The sequence below is a fragment of the Vipera berus genome, assembly GCF_964194415.1.
Source record: "Vipera berus genome assembly, chromosome: Z".
NCBI lineage: Eukaryota > Metazoa > Chordata > Lepidosauria > Squamata > Viperidae > Vipera > Vipera berus.
Window position 1 is genome coordinate 79,717,408 of NC_138205.1, and position 27,970 is coordinate 79,745,377.

General features: G+C 37.0%; 1 protein-coding gene across 5 annotated transcripts in view; it reads right to left on the reverse strand.

Annotated features, from left to right (window-relative positions):
- Positions 1-27,526, reverse strand: part of DNAJC13 (DnaJ heat shock protein family (Hsp40) member C13) — an 82,949-nt gene extending 55,423 nt beyond the window's left edge. For 3 of the 5 annotated variants that reach the window (XR_014028405.1, XM_081343187.1, XM_081343185.1), the window contains exons 1-12: positions 27,341-27,526; positions 14,491-14,571; positions 12,021-12,096; positions 8,647-8,796; positions 7,966-8,007; positions 6,158-6,358; positions 5,549-5,755; positions 3,064-3,159; positions 2,743-2,834; positions 1,916-2,082; positions 1,723-1,802; positions 1,468-1,637 (exon numbers count right to left, since the gene is read on the reverse strand). Coding sequence is in view for 4 of the 5 variants with exons in the window: in XM_081343187.1 (XP_081199313.1) it covers positions 1,468-1,637; positions 1,723-1,802; positions 1,916-2,082; positions 2,743-2,834; positions 3,064-3,159; positions 5,549-5,755; positions 6,158-6,358; positions 7,966-8,007; positions 8,647-8,796; positions 12,021-12,096; positions 14,491-14,558 (1,349 nt within the window). In the remaining variant the exon portion in view is untranslated. Of the gene's footprint in view, positions 1-1,467; positions 1,638-1,722; positions 1,803-1,915; positions 2,083-2,742; positions 2,835-3,063; positions 3,160-5,548; positions 5,756-6,157; positions 6,359-7,965; positions 8,008-8,646; positions 8,797-12,020; positions 12,097-14,490; positions 14,572-27,340 lie in introns of those variants that run through there. The other 2 variants (XM_081343186.1, XM_081343188.1) reach the window with 2 other exon arrangements.
- Between the last annotated feature and the right edge of the window lie 444 nt (positions 27,527-27,970).

Below are 27,970 nucleotides of genomic sequence, written 5' to 3' on the forward strand. Positions count from 1 at the left end.
TGTCCAGATAATTGGTCTGTTTGTATTTTAAAAACTGTTGTCAATAAACATATATCACAGGGACAAGCAGCACAAGATGCCTTGTATATCTAGAATTCCTATTTCAAAAGTGAATTAGCTTGCTCTAAACATAATTGCAGAGTCCCAGGAAAAGTCACACAAAGTGATCTTCTAGAAATATTTTTTTTTACAGATGAGAGTCAAAAATTATAGTTAAAGGGATCATTTCAACAGGACTATGAAATACTTTCAAGAAAAAGTTAATCATTTAAAGACCGTATATATGATATGGCTGCAGGGGGGAGGGGAGAGAATGGTTTCACGTGCAAAATAGAGATGGCTTAGTATTTGTGCAAATGGAGCTTCACATATTCAGCCACTGCTTGTGCAGCCCAGTTCCCAATAGGCCATGGAGCAGTGTCTATGGACCAGGAGTTGGAAACCCCTGGCATATGGCATCTACAGAGGTCATGCAATCATTGATATACTAAATGTCTATGGAGATTCTTAGTCATCCAGGCCATAGTTATCCCAAAGGTGCTTTTTCATGAGGCAATTGGACTTTCCTGTTTTTCTTTGAAGACATTTCACTTCTCATCCAAGAAGCTTCTTCAACTCTGACTAGATGATGGGGAATGGAAGGATTTATACTCCTTGCAGACAGCTGGTCATTTGCAGTCTTTTAGAGCACAGGTGTCAAACTTGCCGTGTCACATGACATGTCATGTCGCAATTTTTTTCACATTGCCGGAGTTAGAGTAGGCGCAGCATCTGTATGATTTAACCACCCTGTGGGCTGGCAGTTTGACACCCCTGTTTTGGAGAGTGTTGAATTCCAAGAAGGCTCCACACCAATTTGCACTACTCAGGTGACCCTTATGACACAGATAAACCTCCAAGCGGCCTCAACGACTCGCTAAAAGAATGCAAATGACCAGCTGTCTGCAAGGAGCACAAATCCTTCCATTCCCCATCATCCAGTCAGAGATGATGAAGCTTCTTGGATAAGAAGAAAAACATCTTCAAAGAAAAACAAGAAAGTCCAGTTGCCTTGTGAAAAACACTGGAATAACACTAATATACTAATTTAGCTTAAATAAAGTGTCAGCAAATGTGTGTGTGTGTGTGTGTGTGTGTGTGTGTAAGATATGTGAACTATACTAGATAATATATTAAATTAAGATAAAATCGTAAGATCACTATAATATGAAGCCATAGAACTTCAATGAGTTAGGTTTTATAACTCAACTCTACTGACAGCTGATTTTTGACAAACCATTGTATTTGGGATTAAAAGAACAACCCTTTCTACTTTTACTCCAGTACAGGCTATAGATATAACATTGAAAATACGTGTCATTGAGATCAGTAACAGAACAGAAGTAAAAAGTATCACAAATTATTACAGAAGACACAATGTAGTAATAATTAGTAACAAAGTATATACATTGAGGTTCAAATACTTACTTTGGAAGTTGTGTGAAAGCAAGAAATCCAGCTTTGGAGGCAACTAATCTTCTAACAGCTTGGAACTGGCTTTCAAGTTCTGCAATAGATGCATTAATGTCACCTTCTTGGGAGAGTAATGCTGTTATAGCATTATTTATTAGCTTCTCTTTGTTTTCGGAAAAGAGACCCTGAAGGAAGAAAGAAAAATGCCTCAGCAGCAACAAAAAGGATAACCATGAAAAAAGGGGACTGATGTGTTTATTTTCAACTTACGTCTTGTGTCACTGCATGCAGAACTCCACTGTATGAAATGTTAGAATTGAACCTAAAGACAGCATCCGCAAAATTGCCATCTGCAACAGAACAAGTAGGAACCAAAAATTAAAAAGTTAGCTTGCTTTCTGAATCTGCAGGAAGATAAAAAACCAACTTATACAGCAATATAGATCCTAAAGAGCACACTTACTTGGAGGTGCTGCCAAAAATCTTAGATGAAGGCTTTCAACTTCCTCGTCTACTGGCATACTCATAAGGCCCCATCGCTGCCCTTTCTCTGTTGGTGTCATTTTCACACAAACATCCCTATTACCAGACGCTCTAACTCCATCCAGCAAACTGGCTAACAGTGAATCCCTAGGAAAATTGTTCAATTTTTAGCTACTATTGTCATGAACAGCAAAAACAAGATGCTTTTCTACTGAATTGTATAAAATATGAGGCAACATTTGCAAACATAACATGTCCCGTAATATACAGTATCAATTTGGCTACATCTGAAACCACATCACCATCTGTCTCATGTCTGTCAGGAAGATAAAGAAACACATTTTCCAAAATTGAATGTGAGGAATTGATTAATAGTTCAAAACATAACAGGAGACAAATGAACGATTAAATGTATTATTTGAGGCAGGGCAACTGAAGAGATAATGAACCATATTCTATTTCCTCAATGTCTGTATTTATTTGAAAAGAAATGGACAGGACTGATTTTTTTCCTTGAGTACTGGAGAGTTTATTTTATTTTAGATACTTTTCAGTTATTAACCTGTAGTAAAGTTTATTTTCTAGACTACAATTTTAATTGTCTTTATTTTTTTCAGGATTTGATAAGGGAATTTAAAAACTAATAGCTTTTCTTATCAATATAAAAACATAAGCTATATATCTGAAAATTATGAGTAACTATTTAATTTTGAAAAGGAAAATAAGTACTATATGGTGTATGTAAGAATACTACCTAATCTGACATACCAACAAAGTAATTGATAATTCAATAATATTTTAAAATACCTCTCTGTTGAAGAGTATTTTCGGATTTGTCCCTTGATAAATTCTATGGTAAAAAGCTGTGGATTTTCAGAATCGCATACTAGCGCAAATACCTTTAAAGAAAGAGTTCGTCAAATAGAACTTGTCATACTAAATCTATTATTCTATACATATTTAAATACCACATTACAAATGCCAATATTTCATATTCTTTTCTAAATTTTAATGTATTTATGAACTCACAAATTATGTGTATTAGAGTTTCTAAATGAGTGAATCTTGAAGTGAAGCTGATTGTGAGGTTATGCTTCTGTGATCTATTAAACACTATTTGCTTCTTACCTCTCCTAAAGGTTTCAGTGTTGCAATATTGTATGTAGCTGGGTCACGTTCCACTAGGCATGTTTCTGTAAGGGCTAGTATCCGTTTCACTGGTTCCTTGAAAATATGAGACATATTTTATTTAATTAACCATGCAATTATATAGGAATTACAAACCAGATTATATGGAAGAAATTAAATACTAAACCCTCCTTATGCAGATACTCCTTGCCTTATAACAGTTATGATGGTGTTGAAAAAAAGTCTTACAAGTGGTCCTTGCATTTATGACCATAGCAGCATTCCCGTGGTCACATAATCAAAATTCAGATGCCTGGCAATTGGCATGTTATTTATGAATCATAAATAACAGGCCAGTTACTAAGCATCTCAGTTGCAGCATCACATAATCATCGTTTGCAACCTTCCCATTGGTTTGTTTACAAGCAAAATCAATGGGAGAAGTGGGATTTGCTTAACAACCATGGTGATTTGCTTAAAAAGCTTGCTTAAAAAGGCATAAAATTAGGCACAACTCACTTAACAATTGTATCACTTAACAATGGATTCTGGGTCTAATTGTGATTATAAGCCTAGGACTACCTGTATTAAGAGTTTAATGTTAATATATGTTGAGGTCCATGAATTACATGAATGAAATGCAGATTCCTTAACCTTTTAATACAAACCTACTGCGAGGAATGATTTTTTTACATGTACATGTACACTGTTCATCTTAGAAAATAGTAAACAGATTTTGACTCAAATACAGCTAATATAAGTAAAATGAGCTTATCTGGATCTCTTGATCATCCAAATAGCAAGACAAAGTTAGTACTGCTAATGTGCCTACTAGTTCAAATGTATATCTACAAGGAAATTACACACTGCATCCTTTTGGTACATAACAATCCTTTAAAATTTGTTCTAAAAACAGTTATTCAGCTAAAATAGTAAACAAAGTAGCAAGGTAGCAAACAAAGCAGATCTGTGTTGTCTTTTGATTAAAAAGGATTTTTACCTCAGTGCTAGCATGTTTCCTTGAAAGACCTACCGTGAAAATAAGCCCTAGCTTGATTTTGGGGGGTGGCCTAATATAACCCTACCCCCAAAACAAGCCCTAGTTTGGGGGCGAGGCACACAAATCAAGCTTGGGAGGGGGTTGAGGTTTGGAGCTGCCCCACAACTACTTACCTTGCAGCCAGGCCTCTCCTTGTCGATCCACTTCTTCTGCAGCATCCCCAGGCCTACGTTTCCCAGTCAGAGGCATTTCTGGAAGGTCACTGCAGTCGAAAACCAAGCTATGGATTCAATCCATAGCTTGGTTCTTGGCTGCAATGACCTCCTGGAAAAGCCTTTGATTACGAAGTGCAGGATGGAGCTCCGTTCTCAGCTGCAGAATGAAGCTGCTGCTTCAGCCGCAGAAGTGGGCTGGCTGGATGTGGTTGTCAGTGCCGAAGGTGAATGGAAAAGAACCCCCCCCCCCAAAAAAAAGCCTGGTGCTTCGTTTGGAGGCAAAAATAATAATAAAATAAAACTGGGTCTTATTTTTCAGGGAAACATGGTAATTCAGAATTTTGAAAAACCCTACATTTCACCTCTGTGAAATTATATCTTTACGTCAGCATTTATATACCTTTTTTCTCATGAGACATCATTTACTCTAACATCGCATAGTAAATGAGACATGTTAGATAATACCTACTATTTTATATATTTATAAATTATATTTGACATTTTCATTCCTTATTTTAAAATTGTTCAAAGAAAGACCTAGTTATTAATGATAAGCACAAGAAAATATATAAATCACTGAAAGTTAGTATACATTCTTCAGTGTGGAGAAAACTAGACTTTGTTGCTCAGACACATGGTGCAATTCTGGAAGCAGCCACCATATTTGCAATCACCAAAATGAATTCTGGTAGCTGTAAACACTGCTGCCACATCCAGAATTGCACCACATGGTCGCACAACGAAGCAATCCATTCCAATATTCTGGAAGCTCTCTTGAGTTCTTGAAAAGATGGGAAGAAGAGGATCTGGGGTCTGGGGCAGTGGGAATCAGGCTGAAGACTCTGAGGGAGGGAAGAAAACTCTGAGGGAGGGAAGAAAAGGCTTGCAGGTACCCAATGGGAAGGAGGAAAGGCCTGTGGAGACCCAGTTGGGGAGGGAAAAGCCTGCTGGAAGAGGAAAAGCCTGAAGGATCAAGTGGGGGAGGAAGCAGAATATGGATATTTCAGAGACAGGGGTGGTCTTTGAGGTTCAAGGCAGGGGATAAGTCATTAAGTGAGGCCATTCTCACTTAATGGCAGTCACAACATGCAACTGTAACTATGGTCTTATTTCAAGAACTATCTATAGTTTTATAGAAGGTGCAAATTTATAGACCTCTACAAAAAATTGAATTGTTACAAAATTGGGCAGGGCAAAGTAAAATGATAGAAGAAATGAACACGCTTACATAAAAAGAGTACTTGTAAATCTTGCAGATTGTAGTTCTTACCGCATGCCTTGGTGATATCTTTTGGACCACAAATTCTGCTAAAGATGTAATATATTCATCATTGCTGTATTTCCCCAAACGAAGACTCAAATATTGTTCAAATTCTAAAGGCTCCTTTCGAGTTCTCAAGGAGATGCCAATGTAATTGCCAGCATGTTCTATTGCACTTTTAATAATGTCTTCCCTTTGCTCAGAAGCAAATAAATGCTGCAAATTTCAACAAATTCCTTGATATGAATATTCTAAGAATATTGCCAAATCTGTAAGACTTTATATTTTAAAGACAATGTGGTCTGTAAAACTAAAAAATGTATAAGTAATGCTAAATTAAACAATATTCATTGCTCCGTTATCTGATTAACAATTAACAATACTGAGTTAAAATAGTCTATCTATTTAAGGAAGTTTTGTTTTCTTTCAAAAAATAAAAGTTGTAAAAGTATTATATGAAAGTAACATTTTGTTAATGGTCAATTACAGTAATTAAGTTCAAAACTTCATTTAGGTAATGACATAATAATATATACTAAAAGAATCACATTTTTTTAAAGAACAAACAAGTGTATTAGATATTAAAAGCAGGTAAAGTAGGTTTTTTGTAATACTTACTAGCCTACTAAATCCTCCGTAAATTATACAAAACCCTCCTGGATAATCAGACAAATCAACAAATCCTTCAATATATCTATAGTCATAAGAACACAGGATTTTATTTGTTGTAGGATTAATTTGGTCAAAGCCTCCCGGAGTCACTTCTAGAATTACAGGTTTTCTTGAATCACTCCAGTGGTGCTTATAACTGTTGTATCTCTATGATAAAAAATGAGTAGTTTAAAAAAATGTAGTGTAACAATTCATTTAGGTGAAAAAAGTATAAACATTCTGTAACTACTGATGGTTTCAGTAGATCAAATCAAACAAAAACACTAGGGCTTCTTCTTAGACTATATTTCCCTTCAGAGTTCAAACCATAAACAAAAGCAGGAAATTTGTTTCAGGATGAGGCCAACAAGGTTCATCATCTACTTCTATGTAATGTTTGTATATACCGGAAAAATAGCATCAACAATGTTCCCAAGACTGTGTACAAACAGTGAAATATTACATATGTTAAGTTTCATATATTATAATATGCATTTATATGCACAAGTTTTTTATATACAGAAAAATATGTAACAAATGAAACATGTAAATATAAGTTAACGATATTTCTATCCTGTTGAGTAATTTAAAGTGATTTTAGTGTGCATATTAGGAACTGAATCTTAATTATACTTCATTATGCATTAATTTATAATGAGTATATTTTTTTCTCCAAGAACAAAACATGAAAAAGAACAAGTGGAAAAATGGAATGTTACATAACAAAATATTTCACACAGTCCTACAAAAAATATGCCTCAAATAAACCGGCTTCAACGTACTGAAAATTGAAAATATAGAGCCCCCTTTTTGATTACAAGTTCTAAAATGCTATTTAAAGCACACTAAAGCTATATAGTGCTCTTAATTCCTCAGATGCAACAAAATTTGGATTTCCCATCCCTTTTTTGCAGTACAATGCAATCCCATGGCAACTAGCAAAGCAGAGTAATAATTGGCAGGAAGGAAAAGAAAATGAAAATTCTGCTATTTCTTTTCTGGTTAGTAGCTGTGATTAGATTAGTGTTTATTCTTCCCTGAGATATTTTCTTCACGACAGGGATTGTTTCCAAGCGACATATGTTCCTCTACCTCAGGGAGTTTTTCAAACTTAGCAAATTTACATGTGTGGACTTCAACTCCTAATTGCTGGAGAATTCTGAGAGTTGAAGTCCATACATCTTAAAGATGCCATGTTTGAAAAATGCCACTTAGAAGAAAGGCCCCTCTTCTTTGGTTCCAGAACACCAATTAATTCTTAGCATAAATATATTCTAATCTAATTTAGTCTAATCTATTTAGAGAAAAGGGAAGCGGTGGCTCAGTGGGATAGGACGCTGAGCTTGTCGATCAGAAGGTCGGCAGTTTGGCAGGTTGAATCCTGAGTGCCGCGTAACAGAGTGAGTGCCTGTTACTCGTCCCAGCTTCTGCCAACCTAGCAGTTCGAAAGCACGTAAAAAAAATGCAAGTAGAAAAATAGGGACCACTACGGTGGGAAGGTAACAGCGTTCCGTGCGCCTTTGGCGTCTAGTCATGCTGGCCACATGACCACGGAGACATCCTCGGACAAGCGCTGGCTCTTCGGCTTTGAAACGGAGATGAGCACCGGCCCCTAGAGTCGGAAACGACTAGCACGCATGTGCGGGGGAACCTTTACCTTTACTTTATTTAGAGAAAAAGCTTTCAAATGTAGTGATCTGTGAGAACCTCAGCATGAAAAGAAATCTAAGCAAGTAATTAACTAATATTTATTCAAAACACAAAAAAATACTTGCCCTTCCTGTGATTTTTCCTTCTGCAAAATCAGTTCTAAATCTCTGAGAAAGGAAAGAAAAATAATCAACAAAGATGCACAAAGAAATTATTTTACACGGGGAAATGTGTGCCTTATGTTGTGTAACATAAAGAAATGTTCATTTTAGCTATGGCTTGCTAAACAAGCTGGAGCTCTGATTCATGTACAATATTAATTCAAATCATATTTTATAAAGCAGTATAGCTGGTTTCATATATGACTAATTCAAAATCAATCAAACAAAACCATATTATTAGTTTCAACTACTCACACTTCTGAGAGCTCTCAAATAATTGGAAGTCAGTATGGTCAAGCTACTGAACAAGAAAGAGGGATACTCTCAGCCCCAGAATTTTCTGGTGACTTTAAAAATAGTCATTTTTTTCTCAGCTCAAGTTATCTCACTGGTCTGATTTTTTAAAGAAAGTAGGACTAATACTGTGCTTTATATAAATAAAATATGAAGCACATGATCTGCATCCAAAGCTTCCTTCATTAATGAAGTATGCATTTTATATTATAACAGCTGGAGAAATGTATGAAATATTCAAATAAATCCAAACATAATGTTCTTTAGCATGTGCAAGAGACTGTCATTTTATTTATAACTATATAGTGCAAAAGAAACAAAAAATTAATTATTTTAATCAATAAATCCTACCAGTGCTTCTGTAAGAAGTTCTGCTCTGTGTTCTGTAGAAAATTTAAGTGTTTCAGACTTTTTCCCACTTCCTTTACGAAATGTGAGGCTGAATTCAGTTCCTTGTCCTTTTCCAACAGGGCTGATGCTACAAATGTCTCCATAAGGCCACTAAGTCAAGAAATCACACTCTGAGAATATTCCATTTATCACCACAGAATATGAGTTCTTGTACCAACATGTACTTTTCCAAAACTTTCCCTAGCTTGATAACATAACACATTTTTAATTAACTGTTTCCTAAACATAAATCAAATCTTATCCCAGTGTCTTATATATTGCCATTACACACTACTATCTTTAAAATGTAACTTATTTTATAAGATGAACATAGAGACAATTGTTCCTTCTGAAAATGCTGATGTGAGTTGCAACTGCAGACTCATTAGAGCAGGGGTGTCAAACTACCGGCCCACGGTCCAGATGTGTCATGCCGAAATTGCATCCACCCCATTGCCGGCAATGGGAAAAAAGTCACGATACATTGCGACATGTCATGTGACGTTGCGAGTTTCACACCCCTGCATTAGAGGATGGTAAAGTATTAGAGTGCCATATTGTGTTGCAAAGTACAGACACCTATTATGAATTTTCAAGCTGCCAGTTAATATTTCAAAAAGATGTAGAACACGGATGTCAAAGATGACTTGTTGCGACATACTGCAACTTTTTTTCGCATTGCCAGAACTGGGGTCGGTGCGGCCTCCTTGTGATGCAAACGGCCCATGGACCGGCAGTTTGACACCCCTGATGTAGAGCCAAGCAAAATATATTTATATTGCATTTATTAGTGCTGTTTATATAATAGACTGCTGTATTTAATAAGAAAGACAAATAACCAAAACATTTCATTCTTAATCTAACTATTGCAATCATTTTTTGAATTTTTACATATTTAGGACCTCTGTATCAGTCTCTTGAAGGATTTCATACTGGGTATTTATTTAGTACCCAATCATGGTACTCTCATTATCCCAACCATTTAATGATTATTTCCACAAGAGTTAATGTGGAAATCTGACATGTATAACCTATACATTTTAATTACAGTGGTGCTTAATTGTTTGTGAATCCTCTTATTTCTCTATAAATATGATCTAAAATGTGATCTGTTCTTCATGCAAGTCCTAAAACTAGATAAGGAGAACCCAATTAAATGAGTCAAAAACATTATTTATTTATTGAGAAAAATGATCTAAAGCCACTTACTTCTGCGTGGCAAATGACTTGAACAAAGCAGATTTCTGTCCTCTTCTGAGAAACAGGTTGAAAAAACTTATAAACTGCTTTGCAAAGAGTAGGGGCTTCACAAGTCCACTGTCAGGCAGATTACATACAAATGGAGGCAATTCAACAACACTGTTACCTTCCCCAAGTGATCAACCAGCCCAGAACATTTCAAGAACATGGCATATAATATTTCAGATTTCAAAAAAAACCCAGAGTAACAAATAACTAAAAGCCTTTCTTGATTGATGAATATCAGTGTTCATTTTTTTTAGACCACTATCAGAAAAACATTGAACAAAAGTGGTATGCATGGCAGGCTTTCAAGGAGAAAGCCACTATTTGCCAAAAAGAACATTGCTACCTGTTGACAGTTTGTGAAACACTACATGGATAAGCCAAAAGGCTATGTGAAGAATATTTTGTGACTGGATGAGAACAAAATAAAACTTTTTGGCTTGAATGAAAGCATTATTTTTATTTTATTTTATTTTAATCCCATTTATATCCCGCCCTTCTCCGAAGACTCAGGGCGGCTTACAATTTAAGCACAAACCAATGTGCTTAGCAATAGCCTTCATTCATGTATATGCCTGCTTATTAGGGCTTTCGGGGGGGGGCAAGCGGCATTATTACAAAGTCAGCATATTGCCCCCAACAATCTGGGTCCTCATTTTACCTACCTCGGAAGGATGGAAGGCTGAGTCAACCTTGAGCCTGGTGGGATGCGAACCTGCACTAATTGCAGGCAGCTGGTGTTACTTAAGGAGGCATTATATTTGATGAAGGGCATTCCAGCATAAGAATCTTATCCCAGGAGTGAAATGTGGTATTACCATGATTTGGACTTGCTTTCTACCTCTCGAGCAAGACAGTTTGTCATATTTGATAAAACTACGGTATATATTTTGAACTGTACTTGCAAATTCTACAGGAAAATATCAGAGTATCTATCTACCTGTGAATTGAAGTTCAAGAAAAAAATGAGCCATGTAGCAAGACAATGACCAAATCATGCACGCTGAATGGCCAAAGAATGGTTTAAAGCAGAAGAAAGTTAATGTTTTGGAATACCAAATCAAAGTCCTATAGCAAACTTGTCAAACTCGCGACGTCATGTGACATTGCACAACATATCAGAGCTTTTTCTCCATTCCCAGCAATGGGGTGGGCACGGTTTCCTGCTGATGTGTCCGGTCTGTGGGCCAGCAGTTTGACACCCCTGTCCTATAGAAATGTTGCAGGAACTGAAAGAATCAGTTCATGCAAGGAAACAAGCAACATCTCTAAGTTGAAGCTGTTCTATAAGAAGCAAGGGCTAAAACTCCTCTAGGCCAATGTACAGGACTCATCAATCTTAAAATAGGTCCACATCAGTTATTAAAAGCAAAGATTCACATACTTTTGCTATACACCTGAAGTATCTAGCTTTGGACCATTTTTCTCAATAAAGGAACAATAAGAATATTTTTTCACTCATTTGTTTACTTGGGTCCCTTTATCTAGTTTTATGACGTGTGGAGAACAGATTTTTAGGCTATGTTTGTGCAAAAATACTGGACATTCAAAAGGATTCACAAACTTTTAAGAATGGTTATGCATCTACAGTTCTACCATCTGCAAAGCGGGTATTAAACCAATATGTACAAAATAAATTAAAAATTATATCAATTTATAATCTCCTATCAAGTTGTAAATAAAACCCCACAAAGCAGGATCAAAACTACAGAAATTAAAGTTACTAATATGAAGTACCAGTTTAATAATTAGCAACTATTTTCATCTAAACCCATAAAACCAACTCACTCTTCTGTCTATAATAGTTATCCAACTCCATAATTTCACATTCACAGATACCAAGTTGCAAGTATTCCTGCTTAGAGAAAAGTGACCTAAATGGTCATAAAATATACACTGCTATTTTCCTAACTGAACATTTTTCAAAAAGTTAATTATTCTGCATATATATCAAACAACATAAAGTAGCCAAGTAATTCATTTTACCTTTATAAATTCATGCAACTGAGATAACATTCTTTTCATTCTCTGAATCATTTTCACATAGAAGATAAATAGTAACTTTTGAGGAATATATTATTTGCCATTACCTGATTTGTAACTTCTAATGTATTAGGATTATATGTTGTGATGGCATGAGTTCCAACTGAAAAGACACGTTTATATCTAAAAATATTAGCATGAGAAACAAGGATTTAGATTTACATAAAAGTATGCAGAATGTTACCTTTATTACCTTTACCACTAGAATACACACACACACACACACACACAAACACAGTGTCTCTATATAAAGACTATACTATACAGATAAGAGTATGAAGATACACAAGTTACATTTTATGTTCAATATTTATTAGGTGCTGCTATGATTCATAAGTCTTATTACAACCATAATAAATGAGAGCCAGTTTGGTGTAGCGGTTAAAATGCTGGCCTAGAAACCAAGTCTGTGAATTCTAGTCCTGACGTGGCCATGAAAGCCACTGGGTAATTTTGGGTCATTCATTCTCTCTCAGCTCACCTCAGCTCATCAAAACTGTTATGGGAAAAATAGGAAGGAGTATTATATATGTTTGCTGCCTTGAGTTACTTATAAAGTAATAAAGGTAGGGTAAAAATCTAATGTGTAAAATATATTATGATATAAATGTTATACAATAATAAAATTATCACATCTTTATACAGTAAGTATATACTATAATAGTATATATAATATACTATATTATATATATGTTTTCACTTAAGATAATGTGTGAATCTACCCACAGCTTAGTGTTATTTCCAAACCAAGGCACTATGGTTTATTCAACAATCAGGGTTAAAACAATCCTATGGCTTAATATTAATATTAAAACAATTGCTTAACATTAAATATTAATCAGGCTATTGTATGCTGATAATTCTTTTTAAAGAAGCATACAAAAATGAATAGAAATAATACAAACAATTGTAATAATAATCTGAAATAAGAAATGCCACAAAAACTAAAAAATGGGAACAAAAATTAATGTCAATATACAAATCACAATTACATAGGAAAATTCTTATATGATATGTATGAAAAAGAATGTCTCAGAGAAACTAGTCAGTAATCATGTGGAAAAAATGGAACAAAACATCAAGAGATGAGTCACTGAAGGAAAAAATAAATGGGATTTAGCTAATAAACTACTGGCAGGAACATTCAAACTGAAAAACATAAACCAATACAATTCAACAATAATTATTCAATTAATGTGAACATTTTTGTACACAGATTTAAAACAGATGTCATATTTTAACTGAGGCAGACCTGGGCTACAAGTACAATATATGTAATGTAATTCCTTTATATTTGCCTTAATAGACATTGTAAGTTTATTTTAATGTATGTGGATATTTGCAATCTTGGGAGGGGGAGGAGAAGGAGAAGACTGCATTTGAAGTGAGGTGCATATGTTGCTGAATCTCTGTTCAACTCAAATGACAAAAACTGTAAGATGTCAAAAAAAAATCATACAAGATCTTGCTAGTAAAACTGGGGTATGTAGAAAATGTGCAATTTTCCTGCTCCATACCCATTTCAGGATAGTTTACTGCTACAAATGTATTAGGACATTGAGCTTGTTGATCAGATGGTTGGCAGTTTGGTGGGTCGAATCCCGAGTGCCACATACAGAGTGAGCGCCTGTTACTCGTCCCAGCTTCTGCCAACCTAGCAGTTCGAAAGCACGTAAAAATGCAAGTAGAAAAATAGGGACCACTACGGTGGGAAGGTAACAGCGTTCCATGCACCTTTGGCGTCTAGTCATGCCGGCCACATGACCACGGAGACGTCTTTGGACAAGCGCTGGCTCTTCGGCTTTGAAACGGAATGAGCACCGGCCCCTAGAGTTGGAAACGACTAGCACTCATGTGCGGGGGAACCTTTACCTTAACTTTTCCAACAATTGTTAATAGTCAGCATGTCATGCCTACAGGCCAACTTACACTTTATTGTGTGGGTGTCGTGTATATGTGTTCAGGGTTACTTTTTTGGTACCTTACAAGTTTCAAAGTTCCTACAAGCCAGTGATTCTTTGTTCTTATGGATGATGTAACTAGGATAAACACCCCCAAAGAAACAATAACTTTGCTGTTAGCAAAAGGATGGACACTTCTCTAGTCCATAAATATATAAGGATACATTAATGTGCTATCAGGCATGAACAACAGAATCATATGTTGCCCTCCGGGTGAAATTCAAGGTGCTGGTTATTACCTATAAAGCCCTACATGGCCTGGGTCCGGGTTATTTGAGGGAACACCTGCTGCCGGCATCAAATGCCCTTCGCCCAGTGCGCTCCCACAGGGAGGGTCTGCTCAGGGTTCCGCCGGTGAGAGATTGCCGGCGGGTGACACCCAGGGATAGGGCCTTCTCAGTGGGAGCGCCTGCCCTCTGGAACCAGCTGCCGGTGGAGCTGAGAACTGCCTATGTCTATGATTCTAGGCTAGCTTTACATTTGAACCTTCCTCTCTGCCAGGCTGCATGTGCTGACAATTCAAAATATAAATTTCAGCTCATAGCTAGTTACTTACCTTCCTCTCCATGAATGCTTTGTTGTATAAAAACAGGCCAAATCTTTATTTTCCCTAATTATGTTCATTTTGTGTTACAACCTGTAACAAAAAAAACACCTTAGTATTAAAAAAATATTAGCTTCAATAATTTTTGCTTTAGTAATTTAATGTTTAATAAGTTAATGTTAAATACTAACTTGAAACTTTAAGCAGAACTAAATATGAAATCATGCTTATTGGGCTTATAAAGGATGTTTATGTTATCTTTTTAAATAATAGGCCAAATCATATTTTGTGGTTTTGCAATATCCAATCATGACTTGGATTTATAAACCTCAGTTATGAACTCTTTTCTAAATTTAGTTAAATTTCATATTACATGAGATTACATTACTTCAGATTGTATCTTCCTTTTATTATTGCTACATTATAAAATGTAGAAATAATAAAAGGAATATAAATAACCTGAAGTGCTACAATCTTATGTAATTTTCTGCATATTTTTTATTTTTACTTTTGGTATTGTACTATAATTTACATCAATATCTGTAATTTAAATCAGTACAAACATAAAATATGCCAAATAATAAAGCCAAACAATTTTTAAAAATCCCAAGTGTAAAGATGAAATAGTCCTAGTACAGGGGTCCCCAACTCCCGGTACTGAGCAGTGGCATGCCAGCAACTGGTCCGCATAAAGAAGCAAAGTGCCATCCATGGGATGCAGGCAGCACAGAAAACCACACCCCTTTCGGTCCATAGAAAAACCTCTCTCCACGGAACTGGTCCCTGGTCCCCAAAAGGTTGGGGACCTCTGTCCTAGTGGACAATCATTTAAATATAAGCCAGCAGTGTGCTGCAGCTGCCAAAAAATCCAACACAGTGCTAGGCTGCATTAACAGAGGGATAGAATCAAGATCACATGAAGTGTTAATACCACTTTACAATGCCTTGGTAAAAGATGTAAAAAAGATGCTGAGACACTAGAACAGGGTTGTCAAACTGCCGGCCCGCAGGCCGAATGTGTCATCCAGAAGCTGCGCCCACCCCATTCCCTGCAATGGCAAAACCGTCCCGATACGTTGCACGATGTCACGTGACATTGCGAGTTTGACATGTCTGCTCTAGAAAGAATAGAGAAGAGCAATGAAGATGATTAGCAGACTGGGGGCTAAAACATATAAGGAACAGTTGCTGGAATTGAGTATGTCTAGTTTAATGAAGAGAAGGTGACATGATAGCAGTGTTCCAATATCTCAGGGGTTGCCACAAAGAAGAGGGAGTCAAGCTGTTTTCCAAAGCACCCAAAGGCAGGACAAGAAGCAACAAGTGGAAACTAATCAAAGAGAGAAGCAACCTAAACTAAAGAGAAATTTCCTGACAGAACAATTAATCAACTGCTTCCAGAAGTTGTGAATGCTCCTACATTGGAAGTTTTTAAGAGACTGGAGAGCCATTTCTCTGAAATGGTATAGGGTTTCCTGTCTGAGCAAGAGATTAGACTAGATGACCTCCAAGGTACCTTCCATCATCATCATCATCATCATCATCATCTTTTATTCATTAAACATGAAACTCAGTCAACTGAACACTCAAACTGACTGGCACTAACAGTTGACATGGGTTGCTGCCAGCATCCTAGGTATCAACCAGGTATCTCCTGAAAAGGTAAGATGTTCTGAGTAGAGCAGTTTTTTGTAGCTTTGCTGGAGTTATTGCCAGAAGCTGCAATTTCTTGATGTATTTTGCAAAGTTTTGGGACATAGTTCCAAGTGCCCGATAACAATGGGCATCACTGTTATACGTTTCATCCACAATCGATGGCCAGGTCACAGTATTTCATATTTTTTTCCAGTTCTTTTTCTTCAACTCTGGCATCTCCTGGTACAGTGATAGGTATAGGGTTTCCTGCCTTAGCAAGAGGTTGGATTAGATGACCTCCAAGGTCCCTTCCTCCTCCTCCTCCTTATATTATTATTATTATTATTATTATTATTATTATTATTATTATTATTATTATTATTATTATTATTTTCAAATTAAAACAAGGGAAATATTCCTACAATCCCGTGGAATGCTTCAGTTAATAGAATGCCAATAATGAGGATGCTAGCTTGATTTTGAGAAAGAGGCCATTCTGAAGTATGACAAATACAACTGTAAAGTAACATTTGTGAACCCATTCACTTCAGGAATCATCTAAAGATTTGGGGAAGGTTATACTGGTTATTTCATATAAAGATGGTGATGGTTTATTTTATTTTTATTTTATTTTATTTTAATTCCATTTATATCCCACCCTTCTCCGAAGACTCAGGGCGGCTTACAAGCTTAGCAGTAGCAGTTTAGCAGTTAGCACTTAGCAGTTTAGATAGATATGTACCTATGAAGGTTTTATCATTTAAAGCTAGCATTTTGAGTTGTAACTAAAAACTTACTAGAAACCAAACCCGGACACACATAGGTGCTATGCAACTATGGCAATTTCGATTTACCCAATATGTGAACTAGTGCATTTCAAACTTCTTGCCGTATTTAGATGTCTTCAAGAATAGACCCTTTCAGAAGGATGAGATTAAGATCGTGTGTCACTAACAATGCATATGTCACATGCATAGCCATAACAATATTTTTACTGATGTAATAGAATATGTATGTGAAGGAGAAGATATGTGATGGATTACAGTAATGCAGCATATTTCCAGGAAGAAGGAAGCATATTTCAAGAGATAGAGCAGTCTGGAGCTGGAAAAGAAGAGATCTAGGATAGATACTTCCTAGAATTTCCCAGGGTATATTTGTTAGATTAGATAGTGTAATTTAGGTTTCATCTGCTAAGATTCTATAGATCTGGTGTGATATAAATAAAGAACTGAACTTTAGCTGGTTTGTTTCACATTGTTCTTAGGCTCAGCCTGACAATTAGGATGCAATTAAAGCAGAACATTCAGCACTGAGTACTTCAGGGACAAGTAACTTATTCCATTCTGTCACCTTACTTTGAACATGAGGTATATAATTTTGTAAATACATAAAACTTCAACTACAAAAATCTATATTCTCTATAAATGAAATAAAGTTTCAGTCTCAAATAATGTCAAGAAATGAGTAGTTTATCCAACTTTATACAATTAAATCATATTTATTTACAAACATATCTGGCCAGATTCACAGAGGAAGGAAGGAAGGAAGGAAGGAAGGAAGGAAGGAAGGAAGGAAGGAAGGAAGGAAGGAAGGAAGGAAGGAAGGAAGGAAGGAAGGAAGGAAGGATGATATTAGAATAAAAAACGGGAAAAGAAAACTGCTTTTGAAAATAATGACTGTATAGAATATATTTAATATGGAAATAAGCTATCACAATCACTTGTGGAAACAATGTTAGATTAGCATAACTATCACCTTTGAACCAGAGACAAGTTTAAGATTTTCCATGTCATCTTCTCTACACAGATCAAAGTCACACATTTTTAAAATGCTATATTCACCACTGTTTTGTTTAGTTCAGGGGTGTCAAACTCAATTTCATTGAGGGCCGCATCAGTTGCCCTTGGCGGGCCGGGTGGGTGTGGCCAGGGTGGGCGTGGCCAGCTCTACATCATTCGCATCAAGGGTGCCAATGGGGGCCTGGGCAGGAGTGGGACAGATCTGAAGGTCTCTGGCAGAAGAAGATGGGACCGGGGCAAGTGCCAAGGCATGGTCCACTGGAGGAGCCTCACTGTTCCTCTCAGGCCTTGGGGGGGGGGGGTTGGACAGTGGTGTGGAGGTCAAATGCCCAGCCCAGCCATCAAGAACCCATGGCACTAAGCCCAGCTCCACTTCCCCAAGGTGGCACCCAGCTGCACTTACCTCCTCCTCAAGGCTGCTGCTGCTGTGCTTGCTCTCTTTAGCCAGGTTGCTCATGATGGGTACGAGGGCAAAGTCAAGAGGGAGGCCCACTCCCTCTCCATGGGGGGAGACCTGGCTTTGTATCCAAAGCTTCCTTAGCAATAGGATCGGAGACCCCCCAGGATAGGCCAGGAGGAGGGAGCAAGGGGATGGTGAAAGGGCAGCAGGGCAGGACTAAGGCAGGACTTCCCTCAGACCCTCCCTCTCCTTCCTTCCTTCCTTCCTTCCTTCCAAGAACAGAGTGGTAGGAAAATATTTGAGATGAGGGAGGGAGAAAAACAGGCAAGAAACGCAGCTGGGGAAGTTTCATCCTTCGCAGCTGGGGAAGTGTCATCCTTCATGAGGAATGAAGAAATGCACCATTGCCTGGAAGTGGCCAGCACATGGCCCTCACCTACTTCACATATCCGGCTTGGTGGGCTCTGGGGGAGGGGATGCCATGAGCAGTGTGAGAGTCAATGTTACCTGCGCAATGATGCCCAGCCCCCAGCCTGCCCGGTTTTGGCAGGCAGCAGGGTGCTCTCCTCACAGTGCCGAGAGGCTGAGCCTGGTGGCACGAATCTGAAGAGAAGCGCAACGCTGCCCAGGCCCTAGCCTGCCCAAAGTAGGCAGGGTCATATGCTGGCCACTTCCAGGTGATGGTGCATTTCTTAATTCCTCACAAAGGGTGATACCTCCCCAGTGTGCACCCAGGGGGCAGTGCCGACATGGCATGGGTCGGTCCCTCACTGTTTCCAGCCAGCATTATGGAGCTAAGACTGAATGTATTTCAGCATAGATGACCACCACGAAATTGTACATTGGAACCACTTTGCGGGCCGCATCCGGCCCCCGGGCCTTGTGTTTGACATGTCTGGTTTAGTTGATCAGGTAACAACCAGTAAAGATCTGGAGTACTATTTATTAGTTACTAGATAGATAGATAGATAGATAGATAGATAGATAGACAGACAGACAAATAGATATAACCTTTATTGTTGTTTTTTTACTGTGGGCACAATGGCACACATTAAATATGAAATTTAATTGCTTGCTCTCCAAGTGTACATATACATAACACACATTTAAACATATTATATACAACACATGTATTAAATATGTATATTACCATTTATTTATATATTATCATGTATATTTAATATACCTGTTTAAAATGCTCAAGAAAGATTTGTCACAAATTCGTCTTTGAAGAATTAAGATGTTTGCATTCCTCATTAGGCTCACAAAGCCTTCTCTTTAAAAAGCTATGTGAATCTAATGAGGAATGCAGATGCCCTAATTCTTCAAAGATGAATTTGTTGCAAAACTCTTGTGTGCATCTAGTTGTTTCACTAGCAATTCTAGCAGAAATTGCTTTTGTGTACACCATGCATGCAATTTGAAACAGTAACTGTGCTAACCTTCTGAAGGACATGATTGTTTTAATATTTTCAAGATAAGACTTCATTTGCATTAACATTCATTATAAAGTATGTATTCCAATAATTTGCACAGCTGTAATATTATTTATTTATTTATTTATTTATTTATTTTATTTATTTATTTATTTATTTATTTGATTTATATACCGCCCTTCTCCCGAAGGACTCAGGGCGGTGTACAGGGCAATAAAAATGAGAATACAGGATACAAGATTTAAAGTTAAATGATTGTGCCCAATGTAGTAAGTTAGTTACAAATAATGTTAAAACCCCAAACCCATCAGACCAGGCCGGCTTGTTCGAATAGATAAGTTTTTAGATCACGCCAGAAGGAGCGAAGGTCGGGGGCCATCCGTAGTTGCGGTTCCAAAGGACTGGTGCGCCCACCGAGAATGCTCTCCCCCTGGGGGTCACCAGTCGACATTCTCTGACTGGTGGTACCCTGAGGAGGCCCTCTCTGTGGGAGCGTACAGGCTTTGTGTTACCGTTTATTATGAATTGCACGGTTGTCCTAAAAAGATTGAGCATTTTCTGCACTAGGTTTTATGATAGATGTTGTTAAGGAATGTCTCCCTGGATTGACATAAAGTCTGAAAATCACAGTGTTAATTCTAGTACATAGAAAAGTCTGTGAAATAATCTGTTTTATAACATGCTTGTCACTAGACAAATTATTTGAAAAATATTTCAGAAAATTTGAAATAGAAGAACGAGAAGAATAACATGGGCTAAGAATTGTTCTTAAATGAACAATGCAAAGAAATAGAAGAAAACAATAGAATAGGGAGGACCAGAGATCTTTTCAAGAAAATTGGAGAGATGAAAGGAACGTTTCATGCAAAAATGGGCATGATAAAGGACCAAAATGGCAGGGACCTAACAGAGGCAGAAGAGATTAAGAAGAGGTGGCAAATTTACACAGAAGAACTATACAAGAATGAGCTTAACGTCCCTGATAATCACAATGAGGTGGTCACTGACCTCGAGCCAGACATCCTAGAATGTGAAGTGAAGTGGGCCTTAGAAAAGCTGAGCAACAACAAAGCTAGTGGAGGTGACAGTATTCCAGCTGAGCTATTCAAAATCTTAAAAGACGATGCAGTAAAAGTGCTACACTCAATTTGCCAGCAAATTTGGAAAACTCAACAGTGGCCACAGGATTGGAAAAGATCAGTTTACATTCCAATTCCAAAGAAAGGCAGTGCCAAAGAATGTTCAAACTATCGCACCATTGCACTCATTTCTCATGCTAGTAAAGTCATGCTTAAAATCCTACAAGCTAGACTCCAGCAGTATGTGGATCGAGAACTACCAGAAGTACAGGCAGGATTTCGAAGAGGCAGAGGAACTAGAGATCAAATTGCTAACTTACGCTGGATCATGGAGAAAGCTAGAGAGTTCCAGAAAAACATCTACTTCTGCTTCATTGACTATGCTAAAGCCTTTGATTGTGTGGATCATAACAAACTCTGGCAAGTCCTTAAAGAGATGGGCATACCAGACCATCTTATTTGTCTCTTGAGAAATCTATATGTGGGCCAAGAAGCAACAGTGAGAACTGGACACGGAACCACTGATTGGTTCAAAATTGGGAAAGGAGTCCGGCAAGGCTGTATACTGTCGCCTTGCCTGTTTAACTTATATGCAGAGCACATCATGAGAAAGGCAGGGCTAGATGAATCAAAAGTTGGAATTAAGATTGCCGGAAGAAACATCAACAACCTAAGATATGCAGATGATACCACTCTAATGGCAGAAAGTGAAGAAGAACTAAAGAGCCTCTTGTTGCGGGTGAAGAAGGAGAGTGCAAAACTTGGATTGAAATTAAACATTAAGAAAACCAAGATCATGGCATCTGGCCCTCTCAATTCCTGGCAAATAGATGGGGAAGAAATGGAGGTAGTGACAGATTTTATTTTCCTGGGCTCCAAGATCACTGCAGATGGGGACTGTAGCCAAGAAATTAAAAGACGCTTGCTCCTCGGGAGGAAAGCCATGGCAAATCTAGACAGCACACTAAAAAGCAGAGACATCACCCTGTCAACAAAAGTGCGTATAGTCAAGGCTATGGTCTTCCCAGTTGCAATGTATGGCAGTGAAAGCTGGACCATAAGAAAGGCTGAGCGCCAAAGAATTGAAGCCTTTGAACTATGGTGCTGGAGAAGACTCCTGCGAGTTCCTTGGACTGCAAGGCGATCAAACCGGTCAGTCCTAGAGGAGATCAACCCTGACTGCTCTTTAGAAGGCCAGATCCTGAAGCTAAAACTCAAATACTTTGGCCACCTAATGAGAAGGAAGGACTCACTGGAGAAGAGCCTAATGCTGGGAAAGATTGAGGGCACTAGAAGAAGGGGACGACAGAGAATGAGGTGGCTGGATGGAGTCACTGAAGCAGTAGGCGTGAGCTTAAATGGACTCCAGAAGATAGTAGAGGACAGGAAGGCCTGGAGGAACATTGTCCATAGGGTCGCGATGGGTCGGACACGACTTCGCAACTAACAACAACAACAAGAATTTGGTTATTATATACAGCTGGATCAATAGCTGAAAAGATTGAAATTCACGCTGTAATTTAAAACAGAATTTTTAAAATAATGTACCTTTGGACAGACACAATAAAAACTCCAGAAAATATAAATGTATTTCAAATCTATGTTGGGAATATGAAAAACAATCTTTTTATCATGTCAAGTGGATTCGTTGAAAAGGCTAGAAAATTTTGGATTATAAAAAGAATGTTAAAGATTAATTAATTAACCAGAACTTTTCTTTTGGGGGCTAATGTACAGACAAATACCATGTTTTTATACATGGTAACTGCAGCAAATTGATCATGTGCAGAAAGGTGGAAAGACTAAAATACTTACAGTGGAGGAATGATTAGTGAAGATGACAGAATTTGCAAAGATAGCAAATAAATACATTTATTAGGGACTGAAAAACCTTTATGGATTTTTTTGTGGAAAAAAAATGAACTTCGAACTTATAGGTTTGACAATAATAAAAGGTATAATATGAAAAAAGGGAACCATGATATCACCTTAAAAACAATAAAAAAATATTTTTCTCTCTTTTTGGTCTTTCATTCCTTTTTTGTGTATTTATCACTTTTATTTTATTTCTTCTTTAAATCTGTATTTTCTATTTTGTAGAAAACTTAATTATTGAACAATAATTAACTATTTCATAAAGTGTAACTTCAAATGAATGATTCATTTGCTGCTTGAAGTGAACATTGTATTTAATATACCGTAGATAACATATAAATACGCTTGCACTAAACCATTTTCTGTAATATATTTGGTTCTTTAAACATTTCAGCCAAATATATTTAGCTTTAGCAATTAAAGCACCCAACCACATTGCAGTTTTTGACACAAAGGAACAGTATTACTAAAATACAGACTTCTGATTCCATTATAAATGGTTGCAGTAAAATATTATAAATTACAATAAGTACATATATAAAATTAAAAATAAAACTATAAAATCACCCACATTAAGGAATCAAAGGAAATATTTAAAAGTCTGACAAAAAATTTTTACAACTCTTTTAATTCCTTTATTTGGGGTGGAGTTGAGGCATCTGAATGGAGCTGAGAGTATTATTGGCTGGATGCCCTTCCTGACTCCTATGAGGAGTTTACAGCAGATATTTTCTTTTTGCACCTTGGTAGAGAAACATCTGCTGCTTCCTAGGATTGAACTCTCAACCTTACAAGTAGGAGGTGAGTATTTTTACCTCTAGGCCAGGGGTAGGCAACCTCGGCTCTTTTATGACTCATGGACTTCAACTCCCAGAAATCCTGAGCCAACCCAGATGGCTCAGGAATTCTGGGAGTTGAAGTCCATGAGTCATAAAAGTCGAGGTTGCCTACCCCTGCTCTAGGCCATCATGCTGCTCAAGTCTGAAAAAATAAATGAGTATATACTCAATACTAGAAAGACACTGGAGTAAATCTCCAGCAATATTTGAGACAAAAGGTGACTGAGTAAAATTTTGGAAGTGCAGTGTACCTTTATGCTGGAATTTTTTTTACTGTTTAACCACTGAGTGATGAATGCAAGAAGGAATGTTAATTTAAAATTTTTGCTTTAAAAAAGAGTGTGTGTCAAGAGGCTATATTTTGTGCAAATAAATAATTGAAGGCTGGAAGATTTTAATGTGATATGCAGTGGAAATAAGACATGTGTAATTTACATGGAATGCTTAACCATTCTTTCAACATTGAGCAGGAAGTAAAACAGAGAAGTGTGATGACTCTAGTAGTTTAAAGTATTTATGCAGAGATGTACCAAGAATAAATACAATTATCATAAATATATGGATATTTTCAATGCAAATGATGCTGTAGACTAGATAAGAAAATCACTGTATCAAAAATACAGTCTGTTTGACAGGAAAATGGAAAGATGGGGGGGGAACACTAGAGCAAGAGAAGGAAGGCAGAATGATAGAATGTTTGCAAAAGGATGGACAAATGCGCAAATGTAGGTAGAAAGTGCTGAAAGGAATGTTTGTTAAAAGAAACAAAAATGGCAATGTATCAAGAGAGGGCTTCTGCCTTCTTTCATATATGAAAGTGAAAACTCACTATTTCATGAAAACATAAAAATAAACTGAAGCTAGTTGGAATGAGATACCTAACAAGTGTGTCATAAAACAATAAAATACAAATGGTAAAGAAATGTAGATTGAAAAGTGAGTGACCCATGCAAAAGTAATACTTGAATTTATCATTGACAGAATGAGGACTGAAGTATAAAACAAATACACAAACAAAAGTATAAACAATAATTCTTTAGGAAGAATCTTTGCATAAAGTTGTAATTGGATGGAATTGATTATATTCTTTAAAAAATGTGAAGAGAAGTTTAAAGATCAAAAAGCAGGGTGTGAACCAGTGCTTGAATATGATAGAATAAAGGATGGTTTGTGAGGGCAGAAGGTATGAAAACAGTTAATGGTGTTGTTATAAACTAGCTTTAGCTATGCTTTCTTTTCTTTTCTCAGAACTCTTCAGATTTTTCAAAATCTAACAATGCAGTACAAAAGACCTGCCATATATTGAAAAATAATCCATTACACAAACTTTTTGCCTTAAATGGGAGGGAAACAAATGTAGCCTACATGGCTGAAACCTTCTGAAATGTATTAGTCCATATGTGTTTCGTCTACAGTTATAATACATATATTCTACATACAGCCTTCACATTTCAAGATTATACATTTCTAGTAATTTCCTCAAATTAAATTCAGCTAAATCTTATTAGGTATTACTCTGACACAAACATGAAACACTGTTGCAAAATTAAAAAAAATGTTTTTAGAGTAATTTTTATTGAGCTATTAATTTTTATAACTATTCCTTATACACCAGCATATGAAGAAAAATAGAAAACTGCAAGCACAATGTTTGTGTGTATCTGTGTATCATCATTTAAACTGTTTTTCACTGCAATCAATGATATTGTATAAATTTTGTTAAAAAGGGCAATGTCCACTTACCAGAAAGTAAATCTCACTTAACAAACTTTATTTCTAATTTGTCAATCACCTAATTTATTAATTTCATTTGTTTTCTACGAAACTGCTGAAAAGTAAAACATTGTAATGTATTTAAAGTACTTCCTAAGGCTAAGCTGTTTTTACTGAGTTATGTACTGTTTCATTCATAAAAAAGCTGAAAATGGTGAAGTCATTTTATTAAAATTAAAAAGTGATGCTCAAACATTATCCCAAAATAAACAAGTCAATATGCATAACATGTTTATTAAACACAAAGGATTTTTGAAAGGAATATTTTTCTTATTATTAATCAATCTGAAAATCAGTGAAGTATTTTTTTGCCTCTTTAAATTTAAAATACAAAACTGAATCTTGAAAATTAGAGGCATTGATAGAATTTTATTCAAATAATGTATTTTAAACTCAAATTCATTAATATATTTCTTAAAGATGTATACTTAAAGCTTTCCCAAATCTAGTAGGGATTGGTTCTGAGTTATCATAGTTTATTAAACAACATATCTAATGTTTTTACTTTGTTAAAATACTGAAATAATTCATTCTAAAACTAAACATTAAACACAGGGGATATCAAAACAGTTATTAAGACTAAGCAGTCAATATAAAATCAGTGAAATATACTGTAATTTACAGAATTTGCTAAACTTGAATAATTAAAATCTGCAGATAACTTTTGAAAATAGTCAGAAGCATTTTCACCAAACTATAGATATTAAACTATTCCTGAAATTGTAAAAAAGAATATAAAGGGCTAGCAGAGGCCTAGTTTATCTACATCTAGTCAGAAATATTACAGAATGTGCATGTTAATTGCCATAAAAAGGGTAACTATAACATTGTATACATAATTACAAGCCACTAAGTCTGTCTTTGCAGGAAGCTTTATTTTATAGGTAATGAATTCTCAGAATAGAATGCATGTAATGGGGTAGGGTTTTTTTTAAGAAAATGCATAAATGCAGAGAAATGGGCAGCATGGAATTTTAATAAATAAATAAATAAATAGACCACCCTGTAGCTACAGATCCTAAATCCAAAAGGTAATATCATACAGATTACTAATGATTGAATAATCTGAATCAGAAAAACATTCACTTATACAAGATAAAATTCTGCAACTGCTTTAGACTTTTTTTATATAGTACCTTCCCTGACATGAGAAACACAAATATATTTTGTTAGCTGTACAGCACTGATAGTTCTTTCTGCTTCCCCGCAAATACGGCTCTCTGTGTAAGAACAGTTAATTTTTCTGCAAAAGGGGAACTTGCAGTACACAAGCACATTTACCATGTCCTAGAAAAGACTACTGTTTATGAAACATCAGTTCTCTGCAAGCCCTTGCAAAAATACAATATAAGGAACTTCAAACTACCATGTATAATTAAGAGAAAGATATTTCCATAACAGTATCTTGAAGCCCGTTGTATCAACTTTGGTTCATGACCCCAAATTACCAAGTACTATAAGCTAAACGTTCTGGCACACATAATTGCAAAAATGCTTGGAAATTAAAAACATAAACTAGTTGTACTGCTTAAGTTATATTACTACTACTGTATACTTTTCTGAAGGGGCAGATGAAGATGCTGTATGTGGTGGACAAGTAGACGATATGGAAGAGATGCTTTCACTATCCTGAAAGCTTCAGGCAAGAAACACGTGGACCAATAGGGCAAGAACAGCCAAGGGGAGTGTGATGCTACAGCCGCCACGGGAATAAATTCAGGTACATGGATGCCTCCAGGGTAATGAACATATGAACAATTCACTTCTTGCCTAGAGCCCAGCTAAAAGAAAGCTCAGAAATTTCACAGAAAAGTTTGGAGCGGGGGGAGGGGAGAACTGGATACTTGCCTTTCCTCATTTACTATTTCTGTGCAAGGGGAGGAAACGAGGCGGGCGGCACACGGAACCTCGGCTCACAAAGGAGGAAGTCTATCCCTAACTATCCCCTTTTTCTTCCTATCCTCGCTATTTGCAAAGCTTTTCCTGAATCTGTCTTGCCATTTTCGTCCTTCCATCCATTTACCTGGAAGCCTGTGAGGAGGTTCCCCAAGCCTTGCACAGCAAAAGAAACGTACCGAGCCAGCAACACCCGAAACTATTTCAGGTGGTGCTGCGGAGCAGCCTCTTCCTAGCTGGACTTCTCGGCTACTCGAAACTCGCCTAGTCCACTTCAGAGCTGAGCTGTGGAGGCCGCCATCTTCACTCGGGCAGACGAGCCAGCCACCACGCGCACGCGCAGGCACCGCAGATCACGGGACAAATAGAACTCAGCTGATCGTTTGCTCCTTCCTCTCCTCCCCCCTCCTCTCCTGTTGCTCGGATTTCGCTGCCTTTCTCACGTTGCTTCCCTTTTTTTCAAGGAATGAGAGCATGCGCAGAACGAGCAGTGGAAAGGAAAGCAAGGGTCAGCGGCTTCTTAATAGAAAGGGAACGCCCTCATTCCGCCAGGCGAGCGGGAGGAGGCAGGGTAAAAATCGAACGGGAGAAGGGCGTTTCTTACAGCTGCGGGCTAGATCGCTTTTGGGCGCGGAAGGGTAAACGGGGTCACGTGGTAGTGGTTGGATTGGCAGAACGCCAAGCTTGTTTGAGCGCCTGGAAAATCATTTGAAAAAGTGAAGGAATAGAATGAAAAATATATAGTGTGTTATAGGGC